The sequence below is a fragment of the Aythya marila genome (assembly GCF_965140915.1).
Source record: "Aythya marila genome assembly, chromosome: 7".
Classification (NCBI taxonomy): Eukaryota; Metazoa; Chordata; class Aves; order Anseriformes; family Anatidae; genus Aythya; species Aythya marila.
Window position 1 is genome coordinate 17,253,166 of NC_139048.1, and position 18,091 is coordinate 17,271,256.

General features: G+C 39.7%; 1 protein-coding gene across 3 annotated transcripts in view; it reads right to left on the reverse strand.

Annotated features, from left to right (window-relative positions):
* The window catches only part of PCGF5 (polycomb group ring finger 5), a 63,859-nt gene that overhangs the window by 36,269 nt on the left and 9,499 nt on the right, over positions 1–18,091 (reverse strand). For 2 of the 3 annotated variants that reach the window (XM_082765335.1, XM_082765333.1), the window contains exons 1-2: positions 1,876–1,929; positions 1,126–1,436 (exon numbers count right to left, since the gene is read on the reverse strand). In XM_082765335.1, coding sequence (XP_082621461.1) covers positions 1,126–1,399 — 274 coding nt within the window. In that variant the 5' untranslated portion in view covers positions 1,400–1,436; positions 1,876–1,929. Of the gene's footprint in view, positions 1–1,125; positions 1,437–1,875; positions 1,930–18,091 lie in introns of those variants that run through there. The other variant, XM_082765334.1, reaches the window with a different exon arrangement.

Genomic DNA, 18,091 nt, shown 5'->3' on the forward strand with positions numbered 1-18,091 from the left:
AAGATATTATATGGGTGTTTTGCTTAACTTTGTTTGTCCTGCAGTTAAATTCCTTCACCAAATAACTCAGAAGAATATTACCACAAAACAGTTTATAAGCCTTAGTAGATATTAGACTTTAAAAAAAAATAATTTCAAAATTATTTTTCCTCAAAAGCTAATAATAATATAACAAGAAACAATATGGCCTCACTACTATGAACAACCTATAGGAACGATAGGTTTTAATTCTTTATGTACTTGATATAGTAATGACCATAACACAAACGGATTGATATACTTAGTACTATAATGTAAAAAATAACAACTACAATAACAACTACAAGAACAATACTGTACAAAAACAACAGGAAATTCTAAAACAAGGCTTTAACTGGTAGTTACTATAGGTTTAAAAATGGGAAGTCTACTAAAAAACACATAGTTCCCCTTACTCTTTTCTAGGACAGTTCAATTTTTTTCTTTGGAAATATGCCAAATTCTCAAGAAGGTCCAAGTGAACTGTTTTATATTTGGGAATAAATCTAAGAAACTCATGCAACTAAGTAACTCCACTTATGAAAGTGAGCCCACTGAGTCTGATACAAGCATTCATATGTTTAGTATCATTCATACAAATATTTTAGAAGCATTAGGAGCAGAAGACAACCTGAACAATTTCTTCTGGGTCAATTTCAAAGAGATCTACTCTCTAAATATGTTGTCAACTTTCAAGTATTTCTACTTAGTGTGCCATGGAATGCCTTAGAAATATTAGCTAGTACTGACCAAACTGGTGTATGCACAGCACTTGCTGCCAACAAATACAGCAGCATAAGTTTCAAAGGCAGACTAGCTACATTATCAAAATACCACGCCCAAACTAATGATCTTGCATCTGATCGGCCAGGCCACAGTGATCTTGGTGCTGGATCCAGCACAATCACCACTACCTTGGGAGAAAGGAAAGGGGCATCTTCACTCTGCAGTTCATTAAGGGGAGCTGGTATGGCCTCGAGATGACCCAAAGGGCAGAGCAGCGTCTAGGACAACCCACCAGAAACCACACAGAGATCAAATCAAGCATCAAATCAAACTTCAAGGAAGCATCACCGATGAAAGAAGGATGTTCTGCAAAGTACTTACAGGTATGGAGGCACTCCGTTACCGTAGTTGGCTTGATGAGATAGCCTTTACAGATATAACAGGTGATATGGGGATTGAAATCTTTCACCAAGTGCTTCCTCTGAGTAGCCATTCGTGGGGCAGGGAAGGCTGGCGGGAGCGCTCTGGGCCAGCGGAGCAAATCCGGGAGGCGTCGATGCCCGCGGTTCAGCAGAGCTGCGGCGCTGCTCCGTGCGGCGGGGCTGCTCCGGGCATTTGCTCGCGGCTCGGGCGCTCTCAGGGGGCCATGGCTCATGCCTCGGGCTCCTGCGTCAGGCCGGCCGCTCCCATACCTGTGGCACACGTGGGGAGGGAGAAGCCGCGTGAGCCGAGCACCGCGCCGCCCGCCGCGCCTCCCCGCCGGCCGGGCGTCGCCATCGGCTCGGCGGGGCCGCCCGGGTCGCCGTTTACGTAACGGCCCGGCCGAGCTCCGAGCCCGCGACCGCCCGGGCCGGGCCGCGCTGACAGGTGCACGCCGCCGGCCCGCCGCCCTCGCACCGCCGCTGCCCCACAGGCCCCGCGGGGAGGGGCCGGGCCCTGCCCCCTGTTCCCTCCTGCCCTCCGCTCCCCTCCGCCCCGGCGCAGCGCCGCGGCCCGGCCCTCCCCCGGGGGCAGCGGAGCGGCCGCCGCCCCGAGCCCCCGCTCTCCCCGCTCCGTCTCGCCCCGTCCCGCCCCGTCCCGTCCCGGCGCACCTGCGGCGCCCCCACGCCGCCTCCCCGACCCCCGCCGTACCTGGCGGAGCCCCGCGGCCTCGGGCGGCCGCCGAGCGAAAGAGAAAGGGAAACGGCGTGCGGCTCCCGCCCCCGCCGAGCCCTCCTCCTTCCCTCCCGCCCTCCTTCCCTCCCTCCCCGCCAGGCTGCCGCGGCCGGTCCCAGGGCGGGCGGGCGGGACGGGCGCGCAGGCGCTGCTCCCCGGCCGAGCCCCGCAGCGCCGCTGCGGGGCCGGGAGCCGCCGGCAGCCCCCGGCTGCCGAGCCCAGGGGCAGGGGCAGGGGCAGGGCGGCCGCAGGTAAGCGCAGGAGCAGCGCGAAGCAGCCCGCGCCCCGGCGGCTCCCCCCTGCCCCGCTTCTGGGCTGCTGCTGGTCGCGGCAAGGTGAAGCCGAAAGGCAGCGCCCTGCCCGGCCCCCGCGGGCTCCGGAGGGGCAGCAGCGAAGGGGTGAGGCCCGCAGGCTGTAAACACCGCTCCATGTGCTTCCCCGCGACGGAGCGGCCGGAGCAGCGCTCGGCGCACGTGAGAGCTGCCGCCGGCGTCAAACCCACCCGCCGCCTGCCCCTCCGCCCGCAGAAACCCCGTAATACCGGGAGATTATTCATAACGCTAAGGGGCCCCGTGGTATTTTTCAACTGCAGTATTTCTAGCAATTTGTTACACTTGTTTCAGCAATGATAACAAAAATGCAATGAGGCAATTCTCGTGCTGGCTGCAGGAGCCTCACGTTGCCTGAGACCGTGCTGGGTCTTGGCTTCTCTGTCCTCGTCTGAAACCCTCAGCTGGCAGCGGCCCTCCCGTCCTGTCCGTCCTTCATCCTCGGCCATGCGCCACAGGTACCTTCAGCCCGCCCCGGCCACCCTTCCTGCCTCCGAAGCCCTCACAGATCTTCATCCACACCAGCTCAGCTGCCAGGCTCAGCCAGGTGCGCTGATCTATTAGCGTCACAGTTACAGTGCAATGGCGAATGCACGGTAAATCTGACGGACAGTAAAATGACACAACGGGCATAATTTTTCCGGATAAAATTCTCATCTCGTATGACATTATTTCTCCACCACATGAACAGGAGCTTAAAAGCTAAAAATAATTTGCAGAAACATCTGTAGCTTAAGAAAATGTTGTATTTTGATGGGTTTGCCCATCTATTGTGAACCACTTTGCATTATTATACCCTAAAACACTCTGCCCAGTCAAAGGTTAGAGAGTACTTAACTCTAAAAGGAAAAACATTCAACAATGAGTATATTTATATGATGGTAAATGCAGGGTAAACGGAAAAAAAATATTTTCAATTTAAGTAAAAAAATGCAAAAACTGAAAAATACTAATATTTTAAATTGTCTTTTCTTAGGCATGTGGAAAAAAAAAAAAAGCTATTTTTCTTACTAACTTTGGAATTCTTAGTTTTAAAAATCTGTCATCTTCACAAACTATGATGTTAATGTTTTTTTAAAGAACACTGAAATGGAACTAAGACACTGAGGGTACCCATACTTGAAAGAGGAACTTGGAGGAAGCACTGTCTTGAAAGTTAGCAAGATTGTTTCTAAATTGACATTACTCATTTGAAAACAAAGCTTATGAAGTGTGTTACTAGGAGAGAGAATACAAATTCTTTTTCATATAAATATTTTACTTAGCGAAACTGAGTAGGTTAGTCAGTAGCCATGTTCTGTCAGTTTCACAGAAGTTGACAATTTCTGAATGAGAGTGGGAGTGGCCAAGCTTGGGGAGCGGACTGAGCACAACAGTGCCTTACTAATCTTCCACACATTTAAAACAAACATCTGCTGATGCTCTCCTGGCTGTTTCAACATGGTTGTGGCCAGTAAGACTTTTTTTAAAAATAAACTGGATTCTAAGTTTGAAATTTCAAAACATGGTTTATCAAATCTCCTCACTAGAAAACAAACAAACAAGCAAAAATTTTCTAAACAAATATATCAGCTAGGCTTGTGTTTACACAATAATGGACACAATTTTCTATTCAAGCACGTTAAAAACAGTTTTACATCATTATTATTATGTGTAGCCCATAAAGTAATAATTGCACAGCAGTCATGATACTTCGAAACATACACTGGGTAGGGATTCCCACAAGCCATACTGATACCTCTCTGTTAAGGGGTACCTGCCACATGCCAGGTGAAGGCCATATGACACATTCTTGCTTCATCTCTCTAAAATTTAGGAGCTCAGTCCTGCTGCCACCAAGCTGTATTTATGAGCTGTTGAATACTTTTAACTCTGAAAACCAAAAAAGCTGAGGCACTCAGCACCTTTCAAGACCACAACATAAAGCACAAGTGAGAAGCATTGCAAAAGCTCTTATTTCATTATCTGATGAAAGCAGCATAACAAAGATCCTTAAATACTTATTCCTACTTTATATCAGGAGGTAGGAAGTTATATTAATATATGCTTGTGAATTCATTGTCATTTCAAAAGGAGTTAACTCCTAACACTGCATACAATACATATATTTAAAAACACAGGGCCATGTAAATGATGTGAGCATTCTGATCTACTTACTGCAGTTAGAGGGTAACAGAGGTAGAGTGTTTGAATCAAACAAAGTGGTCATTTTCATCACATTAAGAGAGAAAATCAGAAAAATAAACATAGCTAGTTCTAGTAAATATATATCATGTATTAGCTACAGTAAATGTGGTGCTACAGAGTGGGTGATTATAGCCCTCAAGACAGTGATGAAAATACAGCTGCTCTCATTTCCCTGTGTTTCTTAAACCTCTGACTTTACTATTGACTGACTTGTACCATGTCCTCTAATGCAATAATTACTTTTTTTTTTTTTTGAATCCATTAAGTCCTTCTTTACATACATGAGCTAGTCTAACAAAAAATAAAGGTTTCTTTCTAAGCATTATCAAAGTAGAGGAGTGGTTTGTTGAACCCTGAAGAACCGCTAAATTATCCAATATAAAAAAGTAATTCTTTACATTCGTACAAATAAAATGTATCTCTTTAAAGGAGAAGCCAGCACACATAAGAACTTGTGAACTCCACATATTTCATTCTTTTTACTCATTAATGCAACTCTGACATTTTTGATGTAATATTGTCTCAAGTAAACTCCAGAGAGAAAATAAACATAGGTTGATAGAGCCAAGCTCTGAGTACCACTTAAAATGGGTGACTATTTCTAATTCTGCAAGTAAATCCATAAGAGCACAACCTTTCATCCATATAGAGCCCCACTGGAGTCTGTTTCTAGGCAAGTGTCCAATCACCCTCCAGTTATCCTTAGTGTTACCTAAGAATTACTGGGACACATCTGGTCTGGAAAATAATGAAAAAAAAAATCCCTTATTTTCTTAATAGACATTGTAGAACAATCTGAATGACATCTAGAGGGAAGCCATATCATTCACTTTCACTGAATATTGAGTCTCTACCCTTTTGATGGAAACACCATTTTATGACTCAAGTGCTCCTGTTGGAAGGGGCCTCTTGAGATCAGCTCTGCTTAAGCTGGGTCACCTAGAGATGGTTGTCCAGGGTTGTGTCTGGTCAGGTTCTGGACATCTCCACAGATGGAGACTCCACAACCTCTGGGCAATTAATTCCAGCAACTGACTACAATCACAGTTAAAAAACGCTTTCTTGATTTCAGATGGAATTTTGTGTGTTTTAATTTGTGCCCATTACCTCTTACCCTGTCAGTGTACTCACCTAAGCACACTTTGACTCCCTCATCTTCATTCCCTCCCATCAAGTATTTACAAACATTGTTAAGATTTTGCAGAGCCTTCTCTTCTCCAAGTGGTGCAGTCCCAGTGCCACCAGCCTCTCCTCACACGAAAGATGCTCCAACCACTCAGTCATCTTTGTGGCCCTGTCCTGGACTCACTCTGTATCTTTTTTGTACCATAGAGCCCAGAACTGGACACACAGCACTCCAGCTGTGGCCTTACAGATGCTGAACAGAGAAGAAGGATCACCTCTCTTGACCTGCTGAGAGCTTACTTGGAATTAACAAATATTTGCTCAGGTATGAATAATAGAACTAATATATTGACATTATTTTGGCTTCAAAGGCAGTTCATCATTATGGTATACAGCCTTGCATTGTGCCACAACAGTGTTTTTTCTTCTCTTCATATTTAATTGACTTTTGGTGACAAGGTGGAGAGGTGAGTTTGTCTTTGAACCATCAGAGATTGCTCACAGGGAGTGATGCAACAGCAGGATGGACACGAGGTGTGCAACCAAGATGTTTCTCTACATCCACTTGCTTGTGTGCTCAGTTTCAGAACAGGGGTCTGAGATGGGGTTAGGAACTGTTGGGAACTAAAACACTGGCAGTATCTTTAACCTCTCCTATTTTTTCCTTATGGGACACTGTAGTTTCACTTGGTTTTGGTCTCCTCTACATCACCTTCAGTTTCTTTCAGGGTATTGAAAAAATGTTTTGTGGCTTGTGGCTCTGTAGACTGAGGCGAAGTAGGCATTATTTCACAGTTGCCTGTGATTGTGGGGAACCACAGAGAATGACCAAAGCAGTGCTTTATAGTCCCATGTTTCACATAAATTCATAGCAATTCTGTGTAAATACCTGGGACAAGTAAAGGTCACACACTTTGGTAATGGCTTAAAGACAACACATAATTTGAAATGACCCAGTTTTAATTCAGCTGCTCTCCATGTACCACAAAGGTCTTGTGTCATTTTTTTGGTCTCTGCTATTGGCCACTTATTTCACTTCTGCTGCATCGTTTGTCAGTCTTTCTTTGAACTCATGGCCATCAGTCTGTGTTGCCATTGCTGCTATTGTATAATCTCAGATACTTTTAACTACTTTACCTGTATTGCTATCCGATTATATGCTTCAGCCAGTTCAGTTTCTTTTTACTCTGCTCTCTGCAACACTATCAACTGCTTATTCTGTGACTTCCCCAAGAAAATCTACTCAGGAATTAATGCTATCTCAAGCCCCCCTGTTACTGTACAATGGGCAAATAAATAAATGAATAAACAGATCAGTGGCAATCAGAGACATGCTATCAGAAAAACTCAAGCACTGCAACATGCATAGGCCAACCTGAATATAGCTGCTGTCTGCACCAGCAAGACTGTGCCTCCTCCACAGATTTCCAGGATCTGGTCATGTGGATAATTCTTTGTCAACTCCCTACACGTATCCTTCCAGGGACAAAGCAGCTCTCTATCAGTGTAACTGTATGTTCCAAGTCTTCTAATCAGTTCTCAGCAAAATCTATGCTTTTCCACAGGACTTCCTGATGTCTATTTGCTATATTTCAGTAACTTTTTTTAATCCTTGTTTCCATCAGCATCACATTTCTCCCATGCTATACTGCATGTTTACTATCTATACATATACTATATAGTTTTCAGTATTTTTTCCCTGAAAATATCAAAGCCACTCACATCAACATATCACACAGCTCAACTAAACAATAACATGCAGTGTTCAAATAGCTTTAAAAGAGTGTCATCTTTCAGTCTCTGGGAGATGGAAAACAAACTGTAAGAACCCTCCAATGGCTCCTGCTAAAATTGTTACTAACAGATTTTGTTTCTTACAGTTGAAAGCTGGCAGGAATGCAAATCAAATTGTATCACACATGTCAAACAGCTTCACAATTATGCAATCAACTTGCACTGCAAATTAAAAACAAGACTTGCTACTAGATCTTAAGTCAAAACAAATTTAAAACTCCAATAAGCTCAGCAAAACCAACCCTCAAGAAAGCCACTCATGCCAGTTATGGCAGAACTAGAAAAGAGGCTCAAAAGCAAATAGAGAAGTAGCAACAAAATTTCCTTATCTTTCACAAGACAAATTAATGATATTTAAAATGTCCTACGGTTTGTTAAGTACCCTACTTCAATTGATTTTCAACAGGAGTTGTATTTCTAGGCCTCTCAAGAATAAAACCTTTAACTTAATAACACAATGTTGGATGGACTCCATTTCATTTGCAGTACATGGGAAGAGTCTCTTGTTCATGGGTATCATTATTTTGTTTGCCAATTAAAACAGTAGTCTTAACTTGAGGAAACCTAATATAGATACTTGTGAATTTCATTTTTAATTTCCTAAAATAGAGAGTGCTTTTTCTGGATAAATTATGAGAAAATAGGGAGCCAACCAAGATACTTGCATCTTAGCTTCACATCCTCATATGGCATTTTTTAACAGCAGTTTAGCTTACATATTGAGCCAAACTCTGTGCAGCAGCATTTTCCATGTGATCCAGTCCATCCGATCATATGGCTACCTGAAGTTGGCCTACTGAGTTAGCTAAAGGCATTATCTGTGCATTTCCCTAAGCTTAAGCAGAAATAGAAACTTCATTTGTTTTGGATATTTGTAAAAGTTAGCATTAATAAATGAGAATCACTCCAGATAACATTTTACTGAAAGCATTGTCTTGAAATATTAATAATTTGTATCCAATATTCTGATGGCAAAAGATTAAGCAAAACTGATACTTTTAATTGAATCCTAATTTGAATAATGTACCAGTTTTAGGGTGAGACAAGCTCAGGATTCTAGCCAGAAGCTATTCTCAAGTGAACAATTGCTCCTCAGCCCCTAACTTGGCACCATATGCCAGTTCTGAAGTTATATTAGCTTAGGAAGTTAACAGTGCTAGTTTCCCAACTTTATTCCCACGACTGCAATAAATCATAAAAGTTTGCATAAGCAGTGTTTGACATTATCATCACCTGAGTTTTTGAAAAAAAAATATAAAACAATTCTGAGATATGCATTTTTTTTTTATTACTTTGTTTTATGATTACAAAATCATGGCCTTCAGACTCTGCCTACATGTAAACAGCATATTCTGGGTTGATGTGCATTTAATCAGATTAAGCATAAAATCAACCTGGAGCTGGAGCCTATATTTACTACCCCTGCATCTTAAGCTGCCTCTCTGTGATGCTTAGAAGTCTGGGCTCAGCGGGGTGCTAACGAGACCACGTGGCTTTTGGCTGAGCAGGCTGTGGCAGTTTTGGACTCTCTTTTTAGGCTCTGGACAGAGCAAGACTGAGTCCCTCCCAGAATACAAAGACTATACATAATGCTGCTTTCAAAAAGCTGTACTGTCTGCAGGAGTTCATTCTCCAATTACTAACTTGTCTGATCTCATCAGCTAGGCAGGATCATGAACTACTTCTATAGGAAGAAAATTACGGTAAGAAATGCAGGTAATACTACAGGAAATTACATGCTTTTGAGTAAAAAAAAAAAATAAAATCTGTGCTTATAAGCACACTCGCACAGTCAAGGCCCTTCTAGAGATACATTTGTTTGCATAAAATACAATAATGTCTGTTTTGGTTCATGAATATCTAATGACACACTGATGAAGTCTGACAAATGCTCAAACTAAGATCATTCTACTAAGATTGTTGATTTCTATTTAGAAAGAGAGATCCTCATCTCCTCTTCAAAAAGCTGTTATTTAGCATTGTGCATGCAGAAAGCTTCACTGCATTCACTGCAGAAGTATCTATACTTAAATGGCAAGTGAACTATATTTATATTTCATATAAACTTTGCTGAAGATTTCATACAATACCTGACCCTTCTAAGTTACTACAACCTGTTTATAATTTGCTCAGTTTTTTAGATGCGACTGTTCAGTGCTGTGGTAAGTTTAGCTTCTGTAGGCCTAAAGCTAGAAGTTTTCACCTTTCTATTTGCAAAGCAAATCTCACTCCATTTCCTAATCTAATATCCTTGGTGGGCTTTTATGAATAAAACACATAATACTCTTAAAATGATTTGCCTTTATCACAAATGCATAGATGGGAATATGAATTTTTGACAAGGTAGCAGGCTTATGCGAACTTGTTGATACATATAACACATATCCTGCTCCTATCATCATCATGCTGTCTATTTAATAATTCACATTTAAATACAAGACCTTAGTTGCCACAGCTCAGTAGGAATAATATTAAGGAGATTTACATTTTCCTGCTGAGAAATCTGGAATGCTGTCTCGCGTTTTATCCTTGTGTCTTTTAAACTTGTCAGAAATGCTACTGCCATCATAGCCCTCCATCAGTCAGGAGCTAAAATATGTATGCTTGGGGTATGCCTTCTACTAAGCAGCAACTTACCAAAATTGTGAGAGAAATCATTGTTACAAAATACTTCAAGAAGAGGTACCTTCAAACAGAGACAGCCAATTTGCACTTTTATCCAGTATGTTTTAAATCTGTTCTACAAATTTATTCATTGCATCTGTTGGTCTCCTCGTTTGTACAAGAGAAACAATTCCTCCTCATCTCCACCCCATTTTTAATATCAGTGAATAATAAATAAAGGCAAGAACAGTTGAAAACCCTCAAGATGAAGTAACAAAACCACTTCCTAATAAATAGGAATTTTAGTACAAGGAGACTCAGTAAGATTTCTGAAGTCTACAATTTTGGGTACAATTAATGGGAAGTTTAATGACAAAGAGCATTATAAAGAAGATAAATTGAAATTGTATTGTTTTGCACTAGATAAATTACATATGGTCACTTATTTTAATGAAAGAGATCAGCAGCTCCATAGTTTGTTGAGACTAGAACCACCTGTCCGAAACTTTGGAGACACAGTTTTTACTTGGTAATAAGGGCAACATTATTAAATTTTGGAATAAGCATCCCTACATGACCTATCAATGACACTACTGTTCAAACCACTGGCATTGATGGAAACAGGACCCAATTTAAATGCTACTTAGTGCCTGAAGAATAATAAACTTGTGACCACTTACAAGAATACTGTAAGGAGTTTATATTGTGCAGCCACAAAATGATGAAGGTCCCATCTACTTCTTTCACGAATGTTTCTTCTGCAAAGCCACAAAACTTGGTAACAATAACCAGGCAGGACACACATATTGACAGTAAGGAGTGAAAGTTAACTGCTATTCCACCACATTGTTTTCTCCCTCTGTTTATGGCTTTCATCTTACAAAGTGCCTGAAGAGCCAGTGACATGATTAAGGGATTGGAGCCCCTCCTGTCATATGAGGAGGGGCTGAGAGAACTGAGATTGGTTAGCCTTGCTCAGGAGGGATCCCATCGATGTGTATAAATGAGGAGAGAAGTAAATAAGATGGAGCATGAGACTTCTCAGTATTGTCCAGTGACAGAACAGGAGGCAGTGGGCACAAACTGAAACATGGAAGATCCCACTTAAACCTAAACCAATTCTTGTACCTTTTTTTTTTTTTTTAATTCCCCTCCCCCTCCCCCCCCAACTGTGAGGGTGGACAAACACTGGAATCGTTTGCCCACTGAGGCTGTGGAGTCTCCACGCTTGGAGATTTTCAAAATGTCACAGCACTCCTGACAGGGCCCTGAGCAACCAGGTGCAGCTGTCCCTGCTTTGAACAGAGCTGAAGGGCCAGACATATTTCTGAGGTCCCTCCAAGCTGTCTGTGATTCTGCGAGCTACTCTGGCCTTGAGACTGCAGAACAATTTATGCTTAAAGATGTATTTCTGTGCACCCACCACAGACCCCGAAGCTTATTCCACCTCTGAGCTTCTGAAAATAATACTTATTTTGGGGGTAGAATTTTAAAATATTTAGTTAAAACAAATTTCTGAATACAAAATTCTCCTAACCCCCACTAAAATAAAAACTGCAGGCATTCCTGACTTCCACAATTAATTAACAGAATATCTATGTCTACATCTATGTGTAGATGCTTCTCATTATATCTTACACTGAGCTGTCAGGACATCATTTTACCAGGCACTTCATTCTGAAAATATTCAATAATAAACTGACATTTGCAGATTGCACAGGAGAATTTTACTTCAGAAGAACCTATACCTTGATGACAATCATGAAGGGCAAAACCAAGGTATTAGTATTCAGCACACAAAATGTAGCTGTCTGTGTCCTGTTCATCTTGACAAACACTTAAAACAATTTGCAGATAAAAATTATGTTAAAACACAGTGGAGGCTAAAAGTACCAAATAATTAATTTACAGTAAAATACCCAATAATGGATGTGGCAATGAGCTCAGAAATCAATCATTCTAAGCACAGTAGAGTTTATCCCAGACTCCAAATGTAAAGAAATCTGTACATTTGTTAACGGCAGGAATGCTCTATCAGTGTATTTGTAAACAAGTGTACCAATGGTATCACTTCAGCAATAGTCACATACTCATTACAGGCTACTAAATGCGATCCAGGGCCAGAGACACTTAAAAGCATTTGGAAGTATCAGCTGTTCCCTGAGAAGTAACATCAGAAAACAAGTAACTAGGAACAGCCCTGCTGCCAATAGTAGGCTTATTACAACTCAGCTCTGCTGACCTCTTTGAGTGCCTACTTTCTATGCTAAAGTGGAGCAGAGACTTTTTTTTTGTACTCCCCAAATACTTGTAGGTGGTGAATGTCTGCTACAGACCACCTGATGAGGAAGAAAAAAAAAGTAGATGAGGTCCACGATATGTCTAGAAACTTTAAATTATTAAACTCCCACTGTATATGCTAAACAATTTAAAGACAGATTTACCATTAGCATAAGCTCCCTAGAACACTGCATAACAGTAAAAGTACATAGTCCTGATAAAAAAGCTGATCAAAATAAAACAAATGTTGGGAAGGAAAAAACAGATCTACTTGTTGATCTATCTAGCTCTAGTAACTATGGAAGTGAACACAAGGAACATCCATGAGCACAACCTACTCACACGAGGATCCAGAACAAGCCGGGCACCATTCACTGTAATACCTGACACTATTTTTAATGCAATTTAACAAACCCATCTCAATCACGCTTGGTACCAATATATCCATTCAGCAAATGTATTCCTTCAGATGCAGTGGAAACTTACGCTTTGAGAGTCCATTTGTTCTAAGGAGCCTGCAATTTAGACTGTATGAAGAAAAGGATGCCTTCTTGAGCCTGTTTTCCACAAAGAGCAAAATACTTCTATGTGGTTTCCTAAGAAATTTCTGGTGTCAGCCACACAGTCAGATATGACTGCCTACGAATTAAACTTCCAACTCTCAAATTCCAATACAACGTGTTAATCACAACACCATTCTTCTTCTGAACATTCATTTGACATGGATTTAAACCATGCATGTAATCTCTGAGGTGAGAAATTTTATTTTGCATAAAAGTCATATTGAACACTAAGCCTACACATCGCCTCATATTGCTATTGATACTACTAAATCCTGAAAATAACCAAGATATCTGCAGTTACTTTTAGAACAGTACCACTAAGGAATTAAAAGCTAAGTCTCAATTTTTTTTTCAATATGTGGAAACAAGTATGTGATATTTTACAAAGTAAAACAGTTGAAGATAAAAAGCTGAGAATTTCATACCTTATCCAGTACCTTATCCAGTTTGTGCATTCATATATATAATTTTATACACTTGCAAAATGAAAATGAAACAGAACATTGTGCTTTGATTGCATTTTTGCATTCTGTTTTAAGCAAGAGTAATGACCACTTAAGATGACAAAGAATCAGACCCATCAACTCATCTTTCTTTTTCTTATTAACAAACATCTCATGAATGTGAATATTGCTGTTTACACAGCCTAATCCTACACAGTGCCTTCATGACTTCCTGAAACAAGTTATTCTTATGTCTCTATGATGTAATTAAATGTACTTTTACCACTGCTGTGATGAAGAAGTTGTTGGGTAATACATATCAAGTACTGATAGACTGCTTTACAGCTACACATTCATTATTAAAAAGGAAATAAAAATGCACAGTTAGGCTCATTTCCAAAGCAGCAGTTAAAATAAACAATAGCTGAAGCAGAAATACTGTCTCACTTTATATTTGTAATTAACTGAAAATACTTTTGGTGCCAAATAGAAGAATGCTATTACAGATTCAAGCATACACACTTATTATACTCTGCAGCTAGGTTTAAAGATAACATCTTTATCATTGCACTTTTTGCAGTATGGTTAGGAGTATACTTGTAAACTGGAGTTGCCTGATCTTATGCCACACATGCACAGGTATCACAATCTCTCAACAATTATGAGGAAAGATGTGAAGTAAATGATACCACCAGTGTCCACAGTGCGTTAATAACTCTGGGCGTACAAAGCATCATTCCTTCTAACTACTATAAGAATTCCAAAGTGAGAAAATTCCAACATTAAATGATCTAATATAAAATGTGCTGGAAGCATGTGGACACTACTAAGAACTGCAGTGATCCTCTGGTCTATGGCTCTATTAAACCTCTTAATCTTGAAGCCGCAAAGACTGCATTTTAATGTCACATTATTTTGACTGTATGGCTAAGTTGTGATGACCACTGCACATGCAGAAAAATATTCATATAAATACCACATTTCCATTCTTTTTTCTAGTTCCTGCCTTGCACCTTCCAAGCATGGGATGGTTACATATTGTAAATACCTCCTACTCTGCCTTCAATATTTCAGTACTTTATAAGCATCCACATGAACTCTTTACTTCACGATGGAGTCAGTGATTCATTTCACTAACGGCATGAGCAGAGATGAGGCAAGAATAAGGTTTTCATGCAAGATTCAAAGACTGTTATGGAAACTGCTCACATGAGGAATGCTAGACTGCTTACATCTACAGCTTCCACGTCAACAAAAATAACAGGCACCTTTTTGCTCTATTCCCAAAACAGCACTGTTAGTAAACCTGCAAAACTCTTAGGAGATTCCAGCAAAAAATTCAGTTTCACTAGAGACAACTGCCAAATATGATCCTTCAGATCTCATTTCTCTATGAAAGGAATACATTATGTTAGACATGAGTAGGTGGAAACATAAGCCATTTAGGCAAAACATCTAAGAGACTCCTGCACAAGAAAATAAACAATCTATTTTGAAAAAGTTGAGCATAAAATACTTTTCCAGTTATCATGCAATGCACACTATACACACAGTTTATTTTCTACAGAAAAAGGAATGAAACAGAACACTTACTGACCTAAGTACAAATGTGTGTCCAAGACAAACCTAAGTCCTTATTTTTTTTTAATTAATTCAAGTCTTGAGTAACTTCAGTGGGACAAACTGCTTAAAATATGTTCAAAATAATTCAGCCACAGGTTCACAATAATCGGTAAAATGTTTAACACTGTTTCATCATTACCTCTTTCATTTTAAATATTAACGGAAGATGCAGTGTTTGAATTCCTGCATCAGATAATGTTAGCTTTTTTTGAAAAACATGTCTTGAGAATAAGACAGCTGTTTATAGATTTTTTTTAGCCTAAAAATGACTACCATAATTTATTTACACTTTTGCTTTCCAGAAAAATACTTTGACTTTCTTCTTGTTTATCATTTCATTATAAGTTGTTTGTTAACCAATTTCACATTTGACATTATATAGCAACATAAACCCCAAGATCTGGCGTAGGACACGTGGTATAATTAGTACTGTGGTGATCTTCAGCAAGATGAATATACCATTTACAAACATCACGTACTAAAGATGAAACAAAACCCAAGGCAGAACATTTGTTTACTGCATCAATCATAAAGCTCCATTTACATTACCAGATATTCTTAATGTCCACACACCTAGCATCAAAAGGCTGCACTATTTCAAAGGCAAGAAAAATCCCCAAACATAACAGTAGGTTTTTATACAGAAAATATGTATAAAATATGTATAAAATAGAAATCAAAATTTAAGGGCCATAAATTAGAAATTGTCACAAGCAATTTTCTCTATTGTTGACTGACTTCTTGGGGGACTGGAATCTGTGACTTTTGACTCTTGAAATAAACACTGTGTTACTGTGTCACACACTCAAAATGCTATGCACATTGATTGTCCTTTTTAGTTAAAAACAAACAAACAAACAAACAAAACACAAACAAACCAAACAACAACAAAAAAAACTACCAAAACCAAGCAAACAAAAAAACCCCTCTGGAAGGTTGAATTCAGAATACTCAGTTTGGACATGAGTTGCGCAAACCACTGAATCACATCTATATGCCTCACTAATGCCAATGATCTCCTAACAAGTGCTTGTACATGAAGTTAAGTAGGTAGGCAGAAAGCTACCTTCTTCACCAAGTAATAAGACTGCAAGCACTGCTCTAACTTGCCAGTTTCTGGGTAGAACAAGGATATGTTGACAGTAACTGAAGTGTACTGCAGAGCAAGTGTAATCTACTTCTTGTTGCAAGCTAACCATCTCTTATAGGGAATTAAAGATTACACCTGGAGGCAATGCTATTTCTTGTACTGAAGCCTGAAGGACAGGAATCCTGACTTCTTAGGATTCCCAAGCATCTATTACTTCTTACTTCCAACCCAAACCATTCTATGATTATTTGCAAAATAAATAAGAGACATTCACTCAAGTCCATCTCTCTTCTTTCAGAAAGAACTCTTATGGAAAGCTGATCTTGGACCATTCCGTACCCTAGCTAGTTTGCTTTTATCAGTTGTTAAAACAACACATCTTTTATATGTTTATTTTCAAAGAGCATAAAAATATAAATGGAGAAGGGTTTAATACAGAACAAATGGGGAATGGTATTTTCACAGAAAACCATAACGCTGAGCACATATCTAACCTACACTGAGACCAACATGTTATGCAAATGCAATACATAGCTCTCCCTTGTATCCAAAAGCTATCTTTTGCTGGGCTACAGGGGTATATGTTGCTTTACTTTCTATATACTTTTTGAATACTGCCCACCATAAAGGAAGATAAAAGGTCATTTAAAATTTAAACATCCAAGTGTTACAAGGGACCCTGTCATACCCTTATAAATTACTGACAAATTACACTAGATATACTATTCTTGAAAAGTCTCATCTGTCCAAAAAAAATCATGCAAGTGGCAAAAAGAATCTAGTACTATAAAGTTGTTCCATCTTCATAGACAATTTTTATACATAAAATTGTTCTTACCTATAAGATGCTTCAACCTTTAGATAAAGCATGAAAAATATCATGGTGGATAACCTGTACAGAAGAATAGGACCTATGGTAGTCTAAACTCATTTAAACTTAGTTTTTCTAGTAAGAAGTAATCATTGCCTGGCCAGCACAGACTCAGTGGAACTATTTTACATGCTATACTCCATATTCAGTGAGGTCTGCCTTTCAGAGCAGGGACCTGAATTCCAAGGAAAATATTTAGAATTTCATACCAGAACTTGTACTCTAGATTCTGCTCCACAACCCTTCTGCGACTTCTTTTTAGTTTACTCAAGTTTCTTCTCATTCTGAAATGTATCTTCTACCTGGTGTTTTGGTTGGTTGGTCCCTTGCATTTGTGAGATAAGCAGGTACATTAAAATAAATAAATAAATAAATAAATAAATAGTAAAACCCTGAATATGAAACCTTGCTAACTCAGAAATAGAAGTCTTACAAAGAAAAGTGCAAGTTTAAGACTTAAAAAATAAATAAATAAAAGAATGGTAAACATACATTTACACAGACTGCAATTCCAGCTCTCCAGATTTAAAATATTTATCATTTACTTGCTTACAGGAAAACACCTTTGAAAAAGACTCTTAGTCATTAAGCCCAGTGGCCTCTGGTGCAAATAATTACAAAGTACTCATTGCAATGCAGTTCATTCCTGTGGGGACCTCCTAACTATGAAGATACTTTAAACTGGTATTCTGCAAAGATCTGATCTACTGCCTTTCTCCTTGAGAAGGAGAACAGCCTAAAAATCTCCTCCTGCATCTGTGTATGGTCCAGAGGAAAGTACAAGCTTCTAAAGCAACTATTCTGTAACAGAGATTTCTCTCTACATTAGTAGCACTCAAAAATGTTTTTGGGCTCCTGCTCTGCTCTGGTTCTGGCTATACTAGACTGATTGGTTTTGGTACATGGTAGAAAAAGAACAGCAACTGTGCATTCAGCAGTAGGGTATCCTTGCACTATTCAGCTATATAGCTTATAAGGAATCACTGCATCCGTGTATTTGGTATAGCTCCAGGGAATGATGCATGCAGAGCTGGTGACTTCCAAGCGAGCGTTGCTCATGTTAACATCATAAAATGAGCAATGATGGAGTACCAGGCTTTTTAGCCCCTACTTAAAACCTGTGCAGCCCACAAGATAAATAGAATTGAGTTATTAAAAGAAAAGTTACTATAGTTTAGCAGCTACACTAACATGGGAAGCAATTTAACAGTTCCTGTAACACTCCTGTCAAATATTTGAATACTTTCAATCATTAATGCCAATATTTTATCACTCACTTTTAG